The sequence below is a fragment of the Dermochelys coriacea genome, chromosome 1 (assembly GCF_009764565.3).
Source record: "Dermochelys coriacea isolate rDerCor1 chromosome 1, rDerCor1.pri.v4, whole genome shotgun sequence".
Classification (NCBI taxonomy): Eukaryota; Metazoa; Chordata; order Testudines; family Dermochelyidae; genus Dermochelys; species Dermochelys coriacea.
In genome coordinates, this window is record NC_050068.2 from 264853277 (window position 1) to 264870296 (window position 17020).

The window sequence follows — 17020 nt, forward strand, 5'->3', positions numbered from 1 at the left end:
TTGCTTCTGGGCGCGGATTAAAAACCACTTCCTGCGTTTGAAAAGCCCGCGCTATGCAAGGATTAGTCAATTACAAACCCTGTGGGAGTTTGAAAAGCCCGCGCTATGCAAGGATTGCCCAGTGACAAGCTCTGCTTTTAACCCCTTCAAGGAGAGATGCCTAATCCCCTTTGCTCGGTCAGAGGAGTAGGGGAAGGTTTTGAATACTAGCTCGGTACAAAACTACGTCTCGGGGATTTTCTATTTGACTTTCAAACAGATGCACCAGTCATTTGGAGACCTTTATTCTCGTAAATCTGACAACAATCTCTAAAAGAAAGTTGTGTGGGGGACGCGAGATGCATATACAAATAATGACTGTTCCTGTTAAAAGTCCCACTGTGGGAGAATGATCATTATGCATTACATCTCAATTACCCCATGTCATCTGCTGACAAAATTATTTCTCACCCGCTGGATATTTAAAGATATGCTCTTGTGTGTCTTTCTATAAACTGAATGCACTGCTGTTATGGAATACTCACTTTAGCCAGTCTTTCTGACTACAGCTATCCTTACTGTTATATCAATAGCTGGTCCATTTATCAGTGTCCTGACTTAATTATCTCCGCAAGATAGTCTCGAAGGTAGAGGGACTAGGGTTTTGTTTGAAGTAAACTTATCAATTAAATTGATTTAAAGAAACTAAATTTGAAGAGCACCTTCAACGAGTGGTCCACGTCACTGAGCGCCAATGTACAAGATCCTTTGCAGACATTTCGAATCTGTAAATACACAAAGAAAACTCCCTTAATATTCAGTCAGCAATAACAGCGTGGAAAAATGGTGCCGAGCTCCCCCCCCCCCCCTTTTTTTAATTCGATGAGACGCAAACGCCACCCCATTCCCACCAGACACATCCTGCTTCACCAATGGTCACAGTTAGATCCGCTTCCCCATTGGCTGTTCAGACAAGGCAAGTCTCCAGCTTATCACACATCGTTTGACTCTGAAAACGGAAGAACTATAAGGGCGGCTGCCGGCTGTCCCTGGGTTTACTTTGCATTTCTTTTCCCGAGCAAAGGGTGTTGGGCAGAACGTGAATCGCAAATGTCGGGCCGAGGAAAGCAGGGAGGTAAGGTGCGGGCTAAGGCGAAGTCTCGCTCCTCGCGGGCTGGGCTGCAGTTCCCGGTGGGCCGTGTGCACCGGCTGCTCCGCAAAGGCAATTATGCGGAGCGGGTGGGGGCTGGCGCCCCGGTCTATATGGCCGCGGTGCTGGAGTATCTGACCGCTGAGATTCTGGAGCTGGCCGGCAACGCGGCTCGGGACAACAAGAAAACCAGGATCATCCCCCGTCACCTGCAGCTCGCCATCCGAAACGACGAAGAGCTCAACAAGCTGTTGGGGAAAGTCACGATCGCTCAAGGGGGTGTCCTGCCCAACATCCAGGCCGTGCTGCTGCCCAAGAAAACCGAGAGCCACAAGGCCAAGAGCAAGTAAAGCTGACTGAGAAATAAACACTTCGACTTTAAAACTAACCTAAAGGCTCTTTTCAGAGCCACCCACAAAGTCAAAAAAGGGTTTGATTATCTCCAAAAGATCCGGTAGGAATCGTATGTACGCCAAAAGGTGAAATCCACCTCTTACACAAATCGGCGTAACAAAAATCAAACAAACAAAACAAATAACTGACATCGGCGGGGACAGGATTTCGCCCTCTCTTTTTCTAAGAGGACCTAGCGGTGGGTTAAATTGGGATGTGTAAATTACGTCCCGTTCACACACGCACTTAAACGTACCTGGGGAGGAGGAGAACTTTGGCTGAAGATAACGTGGGAAATTTTGAGATTTAATGCATAACGATGATTTTCCCACGGCACAACTTGCAACAGGAAATCAGTATTTACAGCTCTCAAGCCTCCCATCCAACCTTCTGCTTTACGGGTTATTGTCAGATCTACGAGAATAGAGGTCTCGTGAGTCTAGGTAGCTCATTGAAGTAGTAAAAAAGGAGGGTTGTTACTGGGCAATCCTTGCGCCGGCTTTTCAAACTTGGGAAAGAATTTCATTACTATATGCCTTTTGCAGTACATACAGGAAGTAGTGTGACTTGTTTTGAAAGTATGCAGACAAATAGCTAGTCGCTCAGAAAACCGGGCCCCTTTCCCATTTCAGGGAAAGACTCATTCATCTAAACGGATAGGCAGATTTTAATTACTTAATGTTGAGAAGGGGCTTCTGAATTGCTTATATGAAAACAGAGTGCAGTATTTAGAAGACTATGCTGTATATGCAGGTGTCAACTCAAAGGCTACACTGTACAAATTATTTAAGAATTTGTAGATCTTTGAAAACTATAGATCAAAATAATCAGAAGGGGTTCTGCTAAGATGTGGCATGTATTTCACTTTCTCATTTCTTATCCTTTACTGCCATCTGATGCATCCGATGAAGTGAGCTGTAGCTTACGATAGCTTATGCTCAAATAAATTTGTTCGTCTCTAAGGTGCCACAAGTACTCCTTTTCTTTTTGTGAATACAGACTACTTGTGGCACCTTAGAGACGAACAAATTTATTTGAGCATAAGCTTTCGTGAGCTACAACTCACTTCATCAGATGTATTCAGTGGACCTTTAAGTTGCAAAACTTGTAAATGATATAAAAACCTGTTTTACTGTTCAATGTTTACTAATAACCAAGAAATAAAGACCATCATACAACAAAACAGCAGGAATAATAAATATGTATTTAATCATAAATACTTAAATGCCCTGTTCACCTCTGTCAGTTTCACAATAGACTTGTTTTAATTTATATTGGAATACTACTTGATTTTCCCCATGGAGAAAGGACTGGAACTTGTCAGTAGAAACTCAGTTTATATAAAGTACATTTGCTATATCTGAGGTCTAATTATTGGGATACTTTTTTATAAATGTTCCAGTATTAGTTATTTATATAATCCCTGCCCCCCTTTTACCTTGAGGTGACCCCTAGATATCCTAATCAAGTGCAGGCCCTATAATACTAGGTTCTGATCAAACCGATAACAAGTGGCAGACCAGATTTTAAACACATTAAAAATATAGTCAAAAAAAATATAGTCCCACAAAATATATACAACTTGGAGCCTGACAAGTGGGGGAGAGGGGAGGAGTAAATAAAAACAATTTTGCTTTATTTTTAATAAATGTGCAACCTTTTGGTGTTTAACCTTCACTTCACCTAAGAAATTTGAAATGTGAAACAAAATGTTTATACCATTATGATTTCTGGATCTAACATGTTCATTCTTGTGGACTTCCTCACTTACCTCTTTTTCTCATATGCTAATTTCCTTCACACTGCCATATTCACTGATGCACAGAGAAAGGGAGGAGAGGGGTGGGGAACTGAGACAACTATAAATAACCTTTATGAAAAGTTACAAACTTTCAGCACAAGTGCTACTTTCTAGCTAGGCCCCCTCCTGTTCTAGATCACTGCAGTGTCTCAAGACATCAGTTTGAATTTTCAAGGCCATCTTCTCCATGCCTCTCAATCTTCAAACCAATCAAAATGTGACTAATGAACAAAGTGAGGATGACCTGTGGTGTGTCTATAGGGGACTGGTCCTCATATAGGAGGACAACCTGTTACTGCTACTATTTGTTATTCAACTCAATTGTCGTGAGACACTTGCACACAAATAGACCTTCCCACAAGCTGGACAACCAATTCCTCCTCTTCTTCTGGATATGTCAGCAGATAATGCTGTTGCCTTCAAACTTCAACTCTCCAAGCCCCTCAAAATATAGTCAGTGTTCCACATATCATTTTGAAGCCTTATATATAGGACCAGTTCCTCGACCAGGCCTAACAGCTGCTGTCACCCAGTTAAGATACAGGGTCATGAGGAATGCATAGTGCATGCTATTCTTGATTACAAACTGCAGCAAGGCCAATTCTATTACCTTATACAGTGGGAGGGCTATTGCCCTGATGGATTCTCCTGGGAACCTGCTGCCCATTTCCTTGTCCCTGACCTAGTAAAAACAAGTTCTACGGGGAACATCCTGACAAGCAGGGCCCAAAGCCAATGGTAGGAAACTGAAACCAGTCAAATTAGAATTAGAAATAAGACTGTTAAAAAATGTGGTGATTGATCATTTGAACAAAATATCAAGGAGTCTGGTGGATCCTCGGAGTCTTGATGTATTCCAATGAAATATTGGATATTGCTTTGGGCTGCTCTGGAGGGAGGAGACTGACAGCTAGCCCTCAGGCGGTGGGATGCACTCCACCCCCACTCTGATCCTCCATCCATCAAGGTTAAGAACTGTTATGTTGTACTGGCAACAGGAGAAGAGGAGCAGACCCCAAGAGCTGAGGAGGAGGAGCCAACTGCCCCGCAGGCTGCAAGGCTCACTGCTACTATATCCAAGAGGAGGAGACAGGTGGTGGTGGTGGTGGTTGAGGACTCCCTTCTGAGAGGGAAAGAGGTATGCATCTGGTGGCCTGATGTGATGTCATGGGAGGTGTACTACTTGCCTGAAGCCCACATCTGAGGTGTTATGAAAAGGTTGCCAAGTCTCATCCAGCCCTCTGATCACTACCCCATTCTGCTTATTTACCTGGGGCCTAAAGGTATTGCCTGGTATGACCCTGAGAAGATAAGCAGTGATTACTGCGCTCTGGGATCTAAGGTGAAGAAGTGAGGGATTCAAGTGGTGTTCTCATTCAGCCTGTGGTTGAGGGAAGGGGCCCAGGAAGGGGAAAAAATATCTCTGGTATGAATGTATGGCTGTGAAGATGGTGTTGACAGGAGGACTTTGACTTCCTGAAGCATGGGATGTTGTGCCAGGAAGAAGGATTGCTGGGAAGAGATAGGGTCCACCTGACAAAGAATGAGGACATCTTGGAATACCAAATCTCCTACCTGGTGAGGAGGGCTTTAAATTAGGTTCAAAGGGACTAGGTGGAAAAAAACCTCTAACTATTAAAAAAGGTGACCTTGCCCGAGAGCTGGAAAATGGAGAATTACAATAGGCTCATAAGAACAACAAAAGGAAAAATGGCTGGGGAATCTGCTCTACATCTTAGGTGTCTGTGTACAAATGCTAGGAGTATAGGGAATAAACAGGAAGAACTGGAAGTCTTGGTACACAAAGAAAACGTATGACTTTACAGGCATTGCAGAGACTTGGTGGGATACATCTCATGACAGAATATTGGTAGAGGCAGGGCCAGGCCTGGAATGATGTCACTTCTGGGACCGCTCACATCAGAAGTGGGTGGGGGAGGCGGTGCCTCCCTAAACAGCCAGACATGTCCCCATCAACACTCTGCTCCTCCCCACAGGGTTCTGCTTCAATTGCACCACTGGGCTCCAAGGGGAGCCGCCTTCCCAGGGCGGGGGAGGCTGCAACAGCACCACTGCATGCTGTCCCTCCCGGGGTGCTCTCCCTCAGGTGGAAGGGGCGGGGCTGGGGGTAGCTTCCCTCAGCCGGCAGTTCACCCATTGCCCATGTGGCACCTGCCAATTACGCCGGTCCACAGAGCCCTACAAAGCTCAGGGCCTGGAGCAGTCACCCCAACTCGCAATCCCCTAGGGATGGCTCTGGGTAGAGGGGTATAGTTTGTTCGGGAAGGACAGGCAAGGAAAAGATGGAGGATGTGCTTCATCGCATACCAAGAAAATTATACATTTGTTCTGTGGTCCAGAGCAAGGTGAAAAGGCAGACCAGAAGTGCTTAATTTCTAATGAAAGTGGTGTTGGGCTCAGCTCCGGCAAGTCCCGGCACAAATTAAGCACTGATGTATCCCCTATCCTATACACCCAAGTGACCCAACCCTGCCTATTCCCCCCATTCACCAACCCATCCCACACACAGCACATGCACCCTCAGCCCCACCTATCCCCCATGCACCCCTCATCCTTCCCAGTCCTGCTTATTACCCCACGCACTCCTCAACCTACACCCCATCACAAACACCCACCCCAAACATACGCCCAAGCCCTGCATGATAATCCAGGGCAGGGTGGGGGAGGAGGTGCTTTGGTGCAAGCTGAGCTCCTGCATCCTGGGCTGAAAGTCCTTTGGGGACAGGGATGCCACCTCCTGGCAGCACTTCCACAGCACCAGCATCCCTTTGGTTTCCTGGGGGACTCCCACAGTGCTGGTAGCAAGGAGAGAGGTGAGGTGTCAGGGAGAAGGGAGATGACCACGCAGCCAGGGGGGCAGTTTGGGGAAGAGGGAGCTGGGCACTGGGGCAGGAGAGGCTCTGGGAAGTGGACCATGTACTACAGGCTGGGCCCTTACAGGGAAGGTAGAGCAGGTGCATGGAGCAGACAGAGCAGGGTGCACAAGATGCACCAGGCAGGGAGGCGGCTCTACACTCTGGCCAGGGGGCACTGACCCCACAATGGTGCCTGTTATCTCAACAGCCCCCAGCAGCAGCCAGGCTCAGCAGGAGGCACTGCCTGGTCTGCCCCCAGCAGAAGACCCGTACCAGGAGGAGGTAAGAACTGAGCCTGATCCTGGACACCCTTGCACGAGGGGTGGGGTGTTCTTCCCACCCAGCGGATTCCAGCTGGGCAGGTGCCCCAATCCTGGCTGAGAGCAGAGTGATCTGGGTTCGGTTGGTGGGGACAGCAGCCCATTTATATGGGAGTGATGGATTAAGTGGGGTGGAAAATTAACCCTCGCCCCCTGGCATTGAGAGCGATGAGGGGGATGTAGGGGCAGCACTGCTTTCTCACATCCCCTTCCCCATAAATCTCATTTCTCTTTCTTAGTTGATACATTTTTGGATAGTTTTATTGTAGGATTGGCTACAAGTATTGTCTTTGGTGTAGGATCTCATAGACTTTAACACCAGAAGGGACTATCTTGATCATCTGGTCTCACCTCATGAACACTGCAGGCCACAGAACCTCACCCACCACTCCTGTAATACACCCCTCACCTCTGGCTGAGTTACTGAAGTCCTCAGATTATGGGTGGTGGGTATAATAAGCATGGGAAGGCTCGGCCTCCCCTGGAGTGGCTGCTGGACACCTGGTTGTGGGGTTTGGGGGGGAGTTTTTGTTATGTCACCATGCAGGTTTTTGGGTGGCTGAGAAGGTTGTATGTGCTATTTAGCTTCCCAGGTTCATCAGTAAACTCCCTGGACTCCAGAGAGATTATGGATGAACCCAGGAAACTAAATAGCAAATCCCCGCCTCCTCAGCTGCCCTGGAACCTGCATGGGGCATAGCAAAAGCTTCTTCTGGAGGAGACGAGTCCAAGACGCTTTTCCTTGCAGCAGTTTGGGGGTCCGGGGCAGGGAGGTGGGGCATGGCTGGCTCAGGGCTCCTCTGAGCAGGTGAGGGCTTGGGACACCTCCAGGCAGGTGGGGGAGGGGGCGCTCAGGCCTCCAGCCAGCCCAAGGCTTCTTCAGCTGGGGGTGGCGGGTAGGGGAGGGACTCAGGGCTCCTCTGGGTGGGGGAGGGGAGTGGGCGGAAGGGGCTGAGCCAGGGGCCAACCTTCCTAAAGTGTGGCTCCACCAGCTGCCCATGCCTAAGATCATGATTTAAACACTTCAGGTTACAGCAAATCGACCATTTACACTAGATTAAACTGGCAAGAGACCCATCCTGCAAAGGAAGGCAAAACATCCCCAGGGTCTTTGCCAATCTCATTTGCAGGAAAATTCCTTCCCCAACCCAAGTCTGGTGATCAGTTAGATCCTTAGCATGTGGGCAAGACCCGCCAGGCATATACCTGGGAAAGAATTCTCTGTAGAAACTCGGAGCCCTTCCCATCTAGTGTCCCATCACTGGCCATTGGAGATTTGCTGCTGCCAGTTACAGATTGCCTACAATGGCGTGTAGCCAGTCTCTTCATCCGCACCCTCCATAAATGTATCAAGCTCGGTCCTGAAGCCAGCTGTCAAGGATGATTCCTCACTCTGGCACTTCGAGTGCAGAAGGTGGGGGCCAGCAAGGATTCTAAAAATTAACACTGGCCACTCCAGACTGGTATTAAACTCCCAAGGTCACAGCTTTTCTCTGACCTTGGCTGGGTAGATGCTGCCCCCACCCAAGTGCAAAAACCCTTTTGAGAACCCAGGAAGGCACACTTGGGAATTCCTTCCCGTGGGGTACCCTCAAGCCCTTTCATCCTCCCTCCAGGGAAGAGCTGAGAAAGAAAACAAAGGAAATCATCTGTTGCCACCAGCTAATTAGACAACATGTGCACAAACTTCTTAGGACACACAATCAAATGCTGTTCTTAAAAAAGGTAAATTTTATTAAAAAACCAAAAAGAAATACATTTGAAAACTCAGGCTATTGCTAGGTTTTAAAAAACCCACTTACAAAAATTAAGCATCAGGAATAACCTTCTTGGGGTCCAGGTTAAAGGTTACAAACAAAACAAAAGCATTTGGGGTTAGCACAGAGGAGTCCACAAGACATAAAGAAATAAACCTAATTGTGTCTTCCTGGATATTTCCTGATCTACTTCCATATCTGGGGGTTTCAAGTGAGTAGTATCCAGGTATAATTTATATGATTTTTCATACCTGGCTCCAAGCTTCTTACAGCATCGTTCCAGCTCTGTCTCTGCTTCTCCTGGAGAACAACAGACAAACCAAGGGGAAGGGGTTTTTTTCCCCATTTTAAAAAGTTCTAGCCTTCCCATTGGCTTTTCTGGTCAGATGCCCACTCACTTCCTTTTACCTATGCAGGGAGACTTTTTAACCCTTTACAGGTAAAGCAAGTAGAGCACAACTACTAAGAGGAATTTTATATCTGGCTGGCTGGGTGTCCATAAAAGGGAGCCAGCCCTGTCCCTTTTATTTATTACACCAGCTGTGTGTTTTACCCCACTTCTCCCCTTGGAAGCCCTTTCCAGAACTTCACACCTCTGATGGTTAGAAACCTTCATCTAATTTCAAGCCTAAACTTGTTGATGGCCAGTTTGTATCCATTTGTTCTTGTGTCCATAGTGGTAATTAATTTCAACAACTCCTCTCCCTCCCTGGTATTTATCCCTCTGATGTATTTATAGAGAACAATCATATTTCCCCTCAGCCTTCTTTTGGTTAGGCTAAACAAGCCAATCTCTTTGAGTCTCCTCTCATAAGGTAGTTTTCCCATTTCTGGGATCTAAGGTACAATTGCCCTGAGGTAAATGATTGGTCTTTTGGGACTGGGAGTAACCCGAATCTTGTGACTTTTGGTGGAAGGGGCCATCTATCACAAAAGCAAGCTGAACTGGGTGGAAAGATAGACCTCAGTACCCAAGAAACTGTCTGTGACTCCATGGTTAGGCTGTTATAACACTTGAGGAGTTCACACTTGATTCTTGTGTAATGAAGCGGCCTTTGGCGGGACACCACTGAGAATATCAATTCAGGACAAACTGCTTAGAGCAGAGCAGTCACAGCCCAAGGCTGGGATTCCTCCACTAGTAAGGCACACAAAACCAGCCAGAGAGCACTTTGGTTTTACCCCACTGGCTAACCAGAAGTCATACAAGCAATTCCCTCAGACAGTCCAGTTTCCCAGTATCACCACCAGTGCCACTCATTATGGGGATGAATGGTTATGAAAACCAATACCCCAGTAAAAGAAAAAAGATCTCCCGATCCCAAAGGACCAAGTCCCAGACCCAGGTCAATATACCAGTTAGATCTTATCTACAAATCACACTGTTGCCAATCCTTTAGAATCTAAAGGTTTATTCATAAACAGAAAGAAATATAGATGAGAGTTAAAATTTGTTAAATGGAATTAATTACAACCAGTAATGGCAAAGTTCTTGGTTCAGGCTTGTAGCAGTGATGGAATAAACTGCAGGCTCAAATCAAGTACATCCACAGCTTGGATGGGTCATTCAGTCCTTTGTTTCAGAGGTAAGAAGCAGGAATGAAGACAAAATGGAGATGATGCAGCTGTTTTTTATAGTCTTTTGCCATGTGGCCTGTGCTACCTTTGTTCCAAACATAAGCTGCCCAGCACATGGCTTGAAAGCCTTAGAGTCCTCTCCATAGGCATGTCCCTGCATGCCTTGCTGAGTCATGAGGTGTATCTGCCTTCTGTTAATGGGTCAGTTATATAGCTGATGGTCCTTAATGGGCCATGAAGCAGGCCAGGCAGTGCTGATGCTAAACTGTCTGGGGTGTCACCCAGAAGCATAGCACAAGTTTGAAATACAGACAATATAAAGCCAATACTTTATATACAAAAATGATACATGCATACAGATAGACTAATCATAACCAGCAAATCATAATCTTTCCATAGATACCTTTCTTGACCTCATTTGTAAAAGATTTGGTGCCACTACCGGATCTTGGTTGCAACAATGATCTATACGGTCACAAATCATGTCAATAACGTCACAACTTGGTTAGTGAAATCTATGTATAAATCTTACATACAGTTTAGTAAGTGTGCTGTGCTTCTTAACAGTCTACTCAGAGGCTAATTCTCATACCCTGGAGTCACTCCAGACAGCTTAACAGTTGCCTTTGTGTAAAAGGACACAGCTCAGATTGTGGGATCCTTGCAGTGGTAAATCTGACTCAGCTGGGGCTTAACAGTGCAAGATGCTCACAACCCCTGCTGGGGTGGTATCTGGTCAATGTACCCCCCAAAAGGTGTTTCTAGTGGTCTATGACACCTCTGGTATTATCCTAGTGATCAGTAGAGGTGACTTGTGAGTTCAGGAAACACATTTTTAGACAATAGAATTTACTTCCGCAAGAGATAAGAATAACCATGGAACCTCACTGCTTTCAGAATTAGAGGCAAAACTAATTTTTTTCTCTCAATAAATTTATATATATATATATACACACACACACACAAGGTCAAGCAACAAAATCCCTGCTTAGAATAAAAATATCAAGGTTTTTTTTAGAAGCTGATGCAGTTTTTCTTTTCACATGGACCTGACATGCAAGTTTCCCCATCTTGTTGGTAAAGATAGACCCCTCCATTTGACCATGTAAGGGATGGTCATCCATAAGAGCTGGATCAAAATTCTCTGGTTGTGAGATTGACTGCTGTAAGCTGTACTTGACAGCAACCTTCAGCACTACCTCAGGAATGAATCCTCAAATCCATATGCACATTTTGCTTCTAAATGTTTGTGTTATTAAAATAAAAGTTGGAGGATACAATCTGACTGTTTCAAGCAATATATTATATGATATGTATTAATAGGGCAATGGTACATTGTAATCAAAAGGAGCTGTGGGTGTTAGTGGATGCAGGGTTTTGACTGGATAAACCCCTTTCTAGTAAAATAAATTACTTTGGTTTTTACAAGATGAAACACATGAAATGTTTCTATAAATCATATTTCAGAGAAATGAAACAAGATGCAAACTTTTTCTCATTTAACTGTTTAGATAACAATGGTTCCTATTTCATTCTTATTTGAAAACCACATACCTGAACTATGGAACTACTTCTCTAGTACCGTAAGTATCTTTGCTATTGAGGGAACTCTATTCAATGTGATCTTTCCTGTCTCTAGTACATTCCCAGTTGTTTTCTTCAGGAAATGAGTCTGTCCATCTCTATGCTCAGCAAAACCGTGAGTTGTAGATCCCAGTCACGGGGTGAGGAAAAAATGTGGGTTGTTAAATGCTTTCCATTCCCTTTGGAACTCACAAATGCCCGTCATGCGTACCTCCCTAGGCCCAGGGCTCTCCTGGGTTTTTCAGGTGGCTCTGAGGACAGAAGACACTCGGGTATCATGTAATGGGTGCCAAGACAGACAGAGGGTGAAACCCAGAAAGCAGCCATATCATGTGCTAGGCTTAAAGTTGCCAATCCTCCAGAATTGTCCTGGAGTCTCCAGGAATTAAAGATTAATCTTCAAATTAAATACTATGTCATGTGATGAAACCTCCAGGAATATGTCCAATCAAATTTGGCAACCCTAGCTATGCTTCCCCCCAGGACTGGGGCAGACATGTATGCCAAACCTCATGCTGCTAACTAAATAGTATAAAGGTGCACTATGCATCTGAACCACACTTGGGTTAGGAGAGTTTGTGCAGATAGCGGGATGATAGCCAATGGGAAGATGAGTACTTTAGGAACCATACTGTAAAGGATACGAGGGACCAGAAGAGCCCTCCAAACATATACCCTGGCATCCATAGGATAGCACATTCCCTTCCCCACAGCTCCCTAAAATCCATTATTTGGAAGATTGCAGCCAAACCCTTCACCAAGGAGAGGATTATCCAGAGGCTAGATAAATTTCTTGGGTGCTTTGTCCTCATCCCATGAAGAGACTTATTGTCCCTGACAGCGCGTGGTCTAACTTTCAACTTTACACTGTACATCCTGGTTTTTAATTTTGCCAATCCATGGTTCATTTGCCTGTATAAAGTTGCATTTTGTGTCTAGTGTCTAAACTAGAGAATAATGTCACTTTTCAATTACTCCATTTAAAAAAAAAATCAAACTTCATGAAAAGAGCTAGTCTCTTTTTGTTCTCTGGTGAGCCTTTGCTTTCCATCATTTATGTATTGCACTAATACCAGGCTGTTAATCAGAGGTTCAGTAATGGTTTCCTGATGGTTACAAACCTATCTGGGGTTGTCGGCAAATATTTCCAATAGGATCTGTGCTGAAGGAGATCTATGAAGGGACACAAAATGATAATCTTCAGATTAGAATGAGAACGCATTATTAATGCAGCCTTGTCTTCTGCCCTTGTCACCCAGAAGCCATTCCTGTAATCTTAGAAACAGGAACGAGGTATCAGCATTTTAATTTTTCTGATTTTCTGTGAAAGATAATAAACTATGCCTCTCTCATCTTGTATGTGGATTGTATGGGATATTCCCAATTGCCCCGATATGCAGAGAAAGTTCAAAGGCCTGTAATCCAAAACAGAGCAGTAATAAAGTCAGAGTCCACATTATTTTTATAAAAGGCCCAGCTCAGCAGGGTATAAATTGGTTGTCTTCTCGGCAGTGCACACCCTGCAGACCTGAGGATGCTGAGCCAATTAGAGTGTAATTTTCAGCCCACTGTACAAAGCCAAAGCTAAACCAAGGATTCTGTAAACCTGCTCCTCTGATGTATAATTCAGAGCAGCTCAAGAGTGAGCTTCCTTCCTTTTGTCCTTCACTATTCTTAAATAATTTCCCACTCTAAGTCTGTGGAGTGTATTCTATTCCATTACACACCGAAAAGCTATATTAAAAGCACATTTATTAAGGTGGCAGTGTCATTCAAAAGTTAGAAAATGCAGTAATTAAGGTTGCTTGTGAACTTCAGTTCAGCCCCCTCACCCGTGTGAAAATTCCTATAATTCAGGCTCTAATGACAATCCATGATTGCATACTATTTTTGTATAGTATTGCTGCCTCACTTGCTACACAGAATGGACAATGTTCACTTAGAGCAAAAGTACACTTAAAATGACACTACAGCTGTGCTGCTGTAGTGCTTTCATGAAGATGCTCCAAGCAGGCCAGAGAGAACTCTCCCATCAGCGTAGTTAATCCATCCCTATTGAGGCAGTAGCTATGTCAGCAGAAGAATCTCTTCTGCCCACCTAGTGCTGTCTACATGGGGTTGGGGGAGGGGTTAGGTCAGTATAACTACATCACTCGGGAGTGGGTTTTTCACACCCCTGAGTGACATAGTTATACTGATATAGGTCTGTAGACCAGACTTTAGTGTGCAACTATCCAACATTTTGTTTTCACTTTATTCTTCAGTTTGTGATTCCATGCCTTATTTCTTGCACACAAGTGAAGCCTTGTTTTAAAGACAGAATTATTTATTCCTCATGGGCTTTTCTATAGAGTACCTTCCTACAACATCTGACTGTTTCACAGATATTAATGAATCCCTTTTCACAAAACCCCTGTGAGGTGAGGGGATAGCATTCTTCCTATTTTACACAGAGAGAGAGAGAGAGAGAGAGAGAGGTGAGGCACAGAGAGATTAAGGACAAAAATATCCACTAATTTAGGTTGGCAAATTGGACCTGATTTTCCAAATTATTTAACATTATACAGCACGTTATAGGTTCAAAGTACAACTCCCATTGACTTCAATTGTTTGGCACTTTTTTGTAAACCAGACCGAGAGTAAGAAGTTGTATAAGAAAATGGGGAACACACAATTAGTGACAGTCTGCCATAAATGTTTGGTTTAAGTGACTTGACTAGGATCATATAGGAACTCTGTGGCAGAGTCAGGAATAGTATTCTCCCAGGCAGCATCCGATTGCCTTCCCCATGAGACTTTCCTGCAATTCCCTGCCTCTTTCACTGCACACCTTCCAATTTCTGCAACAAAAGAAGTAGGGGTTGTACTTACAACGGTGTCCCTGGGAAGGTACATTCTGTGCCCTGAATGAGGAAGGGGACTTATGGAAAAAGACTACCATAATGCATACTCCTGTAACCTAGGAAGGTAAATAGTATCCACACTATGGTGGGTTTTCCATCATTAGCAATTTTTAAACCAAGACTGGCTATTTTTCTAAAAGATATGCTCTAGTACAAACAAGAATTATTTTGGGGAAGGTCTATAGCCTTTGTTATACAGGTGGTCAGACTAGACAATCAAAATGGTCCCTTCTGGCTTAGAATCCATGAATCTACAAATAAGCTGTGTTTCTAACCCAGAGAGTGATGTTACCTGCCATATAGTGATTTCTGGTTGATTGAGAGTAAACATGAGGTCTTCTCTCCCTCCACTGGTGAGTCTCCAGTCATTGCTCACTTCTTGGGCCCAGAACTGGTGCTCAACCACTTGCAGCAGTTCTGTGAATGCCACTAATAACCTAGATTTTTTTTCCCCCTCCTCTATTGCACAGAAAACTGTCCTCCAAGCAGTCATCACGTTCCCATTTGTTGCAGTACTTCCTGCAGGTCTGCAAATACAGGAGAAATGGGTGTCCTGTATTTGCAACATTCCTGAGATGAGTACAGAGCTGTGCAGGCTCCACGCTTCTGTCGGAGATGGTGAGCACCAAAAAGTGCCACACTAGCTTGTAGAATTTAGGGGAGAAAAAAGGCACAAAAATTATGGGATATGAATGGAATTATGGGAGGGACAAAGTTGCATGCTGAGATCTTGACCCCTGGCTCTAGAAATCCCTAGGAGAGTCATTTCTATCCTGTTATACACTGCAAAAATTTCCCCAAAGGCATCCTGCCAGGTGCTGGCACATTGCACGCCAGGCTACCGATTCATGGTGCACTGCACATTGATACAAGCACTCCTGGTGAGTGCATGCAGTGCTGAAGCAAGCAGCCCAGTACGCACACACAGTACTAGTAATATACTAAGTTCAGTGACTGTATGCTGACACAGCTTGCATCAACCAAAATGTATAGTGTAGACATGGCCTACAAAAGTTACTTGTGACCAGATGCTTAACACCATTAATATTTGGCCTGTTCTACACTTAAAATTTAGATAAATGTGGCTATATCACTCAGGGATGTGAAAAATGCACTCTCCTGAGTGCTGTAGATATGTTGATCTAACCCCTGCTGTAGATGCAGTGAGGTTGATGGAAATTTTTTTCTGTCAACTTAGCTTCCATTGCTCATGGAGGTGGAGTTCCTACTGCAATGGGAAAAAACCCTGGTGCTGCTGTAGGATTTGTCTACAGTACACCAAGAGGTTACAGTGGCTGTTGTAGCCCCCTGCAGTGTAGACAACCCTTAACAAGGGGGAATGAATGCAAGGGAACAGGGAAAGAAGAGGTTAGAGAATATTTAGTGTTATGCTGAGAGGTACTTGGATCACAAACATCTTTGAGATTGGGTGTGAACATATCCTTCAATTAACATAACTATCAGAGAAAATTAATCACAACTCCCCTTTTAAGACAAAGGATTTGTGAACTTGCCAAGGAGTTTTTGGACTAAGTAGGTGGATGGGTTTTGCCGAGTATTGTTTTGGGTAAGGTAATGGGGGCGGGAGAGGAGAGAAAATATTCAAATTGACACACAGTTAAATGCACACTTAAAATGTAGGCTGATATGGCTACAGAATTCTGGGGTGTGAAAAAGCACACCTCGGAATGCCATATATTTGCTGACCTAACTGCTGGTATAGATGCAGCTAGGTCACCGGAAGAATTTTTCACTTATCTACTCTCACTCAGGGAGGTGGTATTTCTAAAGAGAGAGAAAAAGCCCTTCCATCTCTATAGTCTTTGTCTACACTTTGGGATTGTGATAGTATTGCTATGGCACCATAGCTATGCTTCTATAGTCCCCATAGTGTAGACATGGCCTGAGAGACAGACAGACATCTGGAAGGAGCAGCTGTAAGCAGTGTCTGACTCTGAAAGAAATCTGAGGAGAGTTTTTTTGAGTCAGGGGTACAAGCTGAAAAGGATGTTGTCGGTGCTCTGAGCAAAAGAAGCTGTTTTCCTGTTTGATTCCTTCTGTGTTCTGAGATGCAGGCATTTGTACATTCATTATAAATAAACAAAACTGCATCAAATAAATACTTGAGTAACACCAATTTCTACTCCCAACTGGGACAATCTGTAAAGTCCAGAACTTTGATTAGCAGCTTGGATTGAAAAAGAGAAACAATATAGCTAGATGTATTCAAGTCACTAAAGCCTGATGAAATTCATCCTATGGTACTTATGGAACTAGCTGAAGCAATCTTGGAATCATTGATTGTTCTTCAAGAATTCATAGAGAACAGGTGAGTGCACAGAGGATTGGGAAAAGGACAAACACAGGACCTATCTTTAAAAAAGGAAAACAAAGTGGACCCAAGAAATTATAGACCAGTCAGCCTGACCTAGATACCTGGGAAGATATTGGGGCAAATCTTTAAACAATCAGTTTGTAAGCACCCAGAGATTAATAGGGTGATAAATAATAGTCAATATGCATTTGGCAAGAACAAATCATGCTAAACTAGCCTAATGACCATCTTTAACAGGGTAACTGGCCTACCTTGATGCCTCTTGATTTTAGTAAGCCTTTTAACTCTGTCCCAGATGACAATCTCATAAGTAAACTAAAGAAATGTAGTCTAGATGAAATTAG

The 17020-nt window shown here is 44.3% G+C and overlaps 2 protein-coding genes and 1 long non-coding RNA gene across 3 annotated transcripts in view; 1 reads left to right on the forward strand and 2 right to left on the reverse strand.

The window, feature by feature from the left end:
- The window catches only part of LOC119841100 (histone H2A.J), a 168608-nt gene that overhangs the window by 5152 nt on the left and 146436 nt on the right, over positions 1-17020 (reverse strand). The window lies entirely within an intron of this gene.
- LOC119851050 lies at positions 269-2129 on the reverse strand. Its single transcript, XR_006273888.1, has 2 exons — positions 1779-2129; positions 269-764 (listed from the first exon to the last, which is right to left on the reverse strand). It is a non-coding gene; the product is annotated as an uncharacterized LOC119851050 (long non-coding RNA).
- LOC119851016 (histone H2A.J) lies at positions 861-1573 on the forward strand. The gene has a single exon (XM_043490990.1). It carries the CDS (start codon positions 862-864, stop codon positions 1477-1479), a length of 618 nt encoding a protein of 205 aa, XP_043346925.1. The 5' UTR covers position 861; the 3' UTR covers positions 1480-1573.

Bases quoted from the DNA above. Each gene is read 5' to 3' on its own strand.
- LOC119851016 (XM_043490990.1), top strand. From the start codon at position 862: ATGAGACGCAAACGCCACCCCATTCCCACCAGACACATCCTGCTTCAC.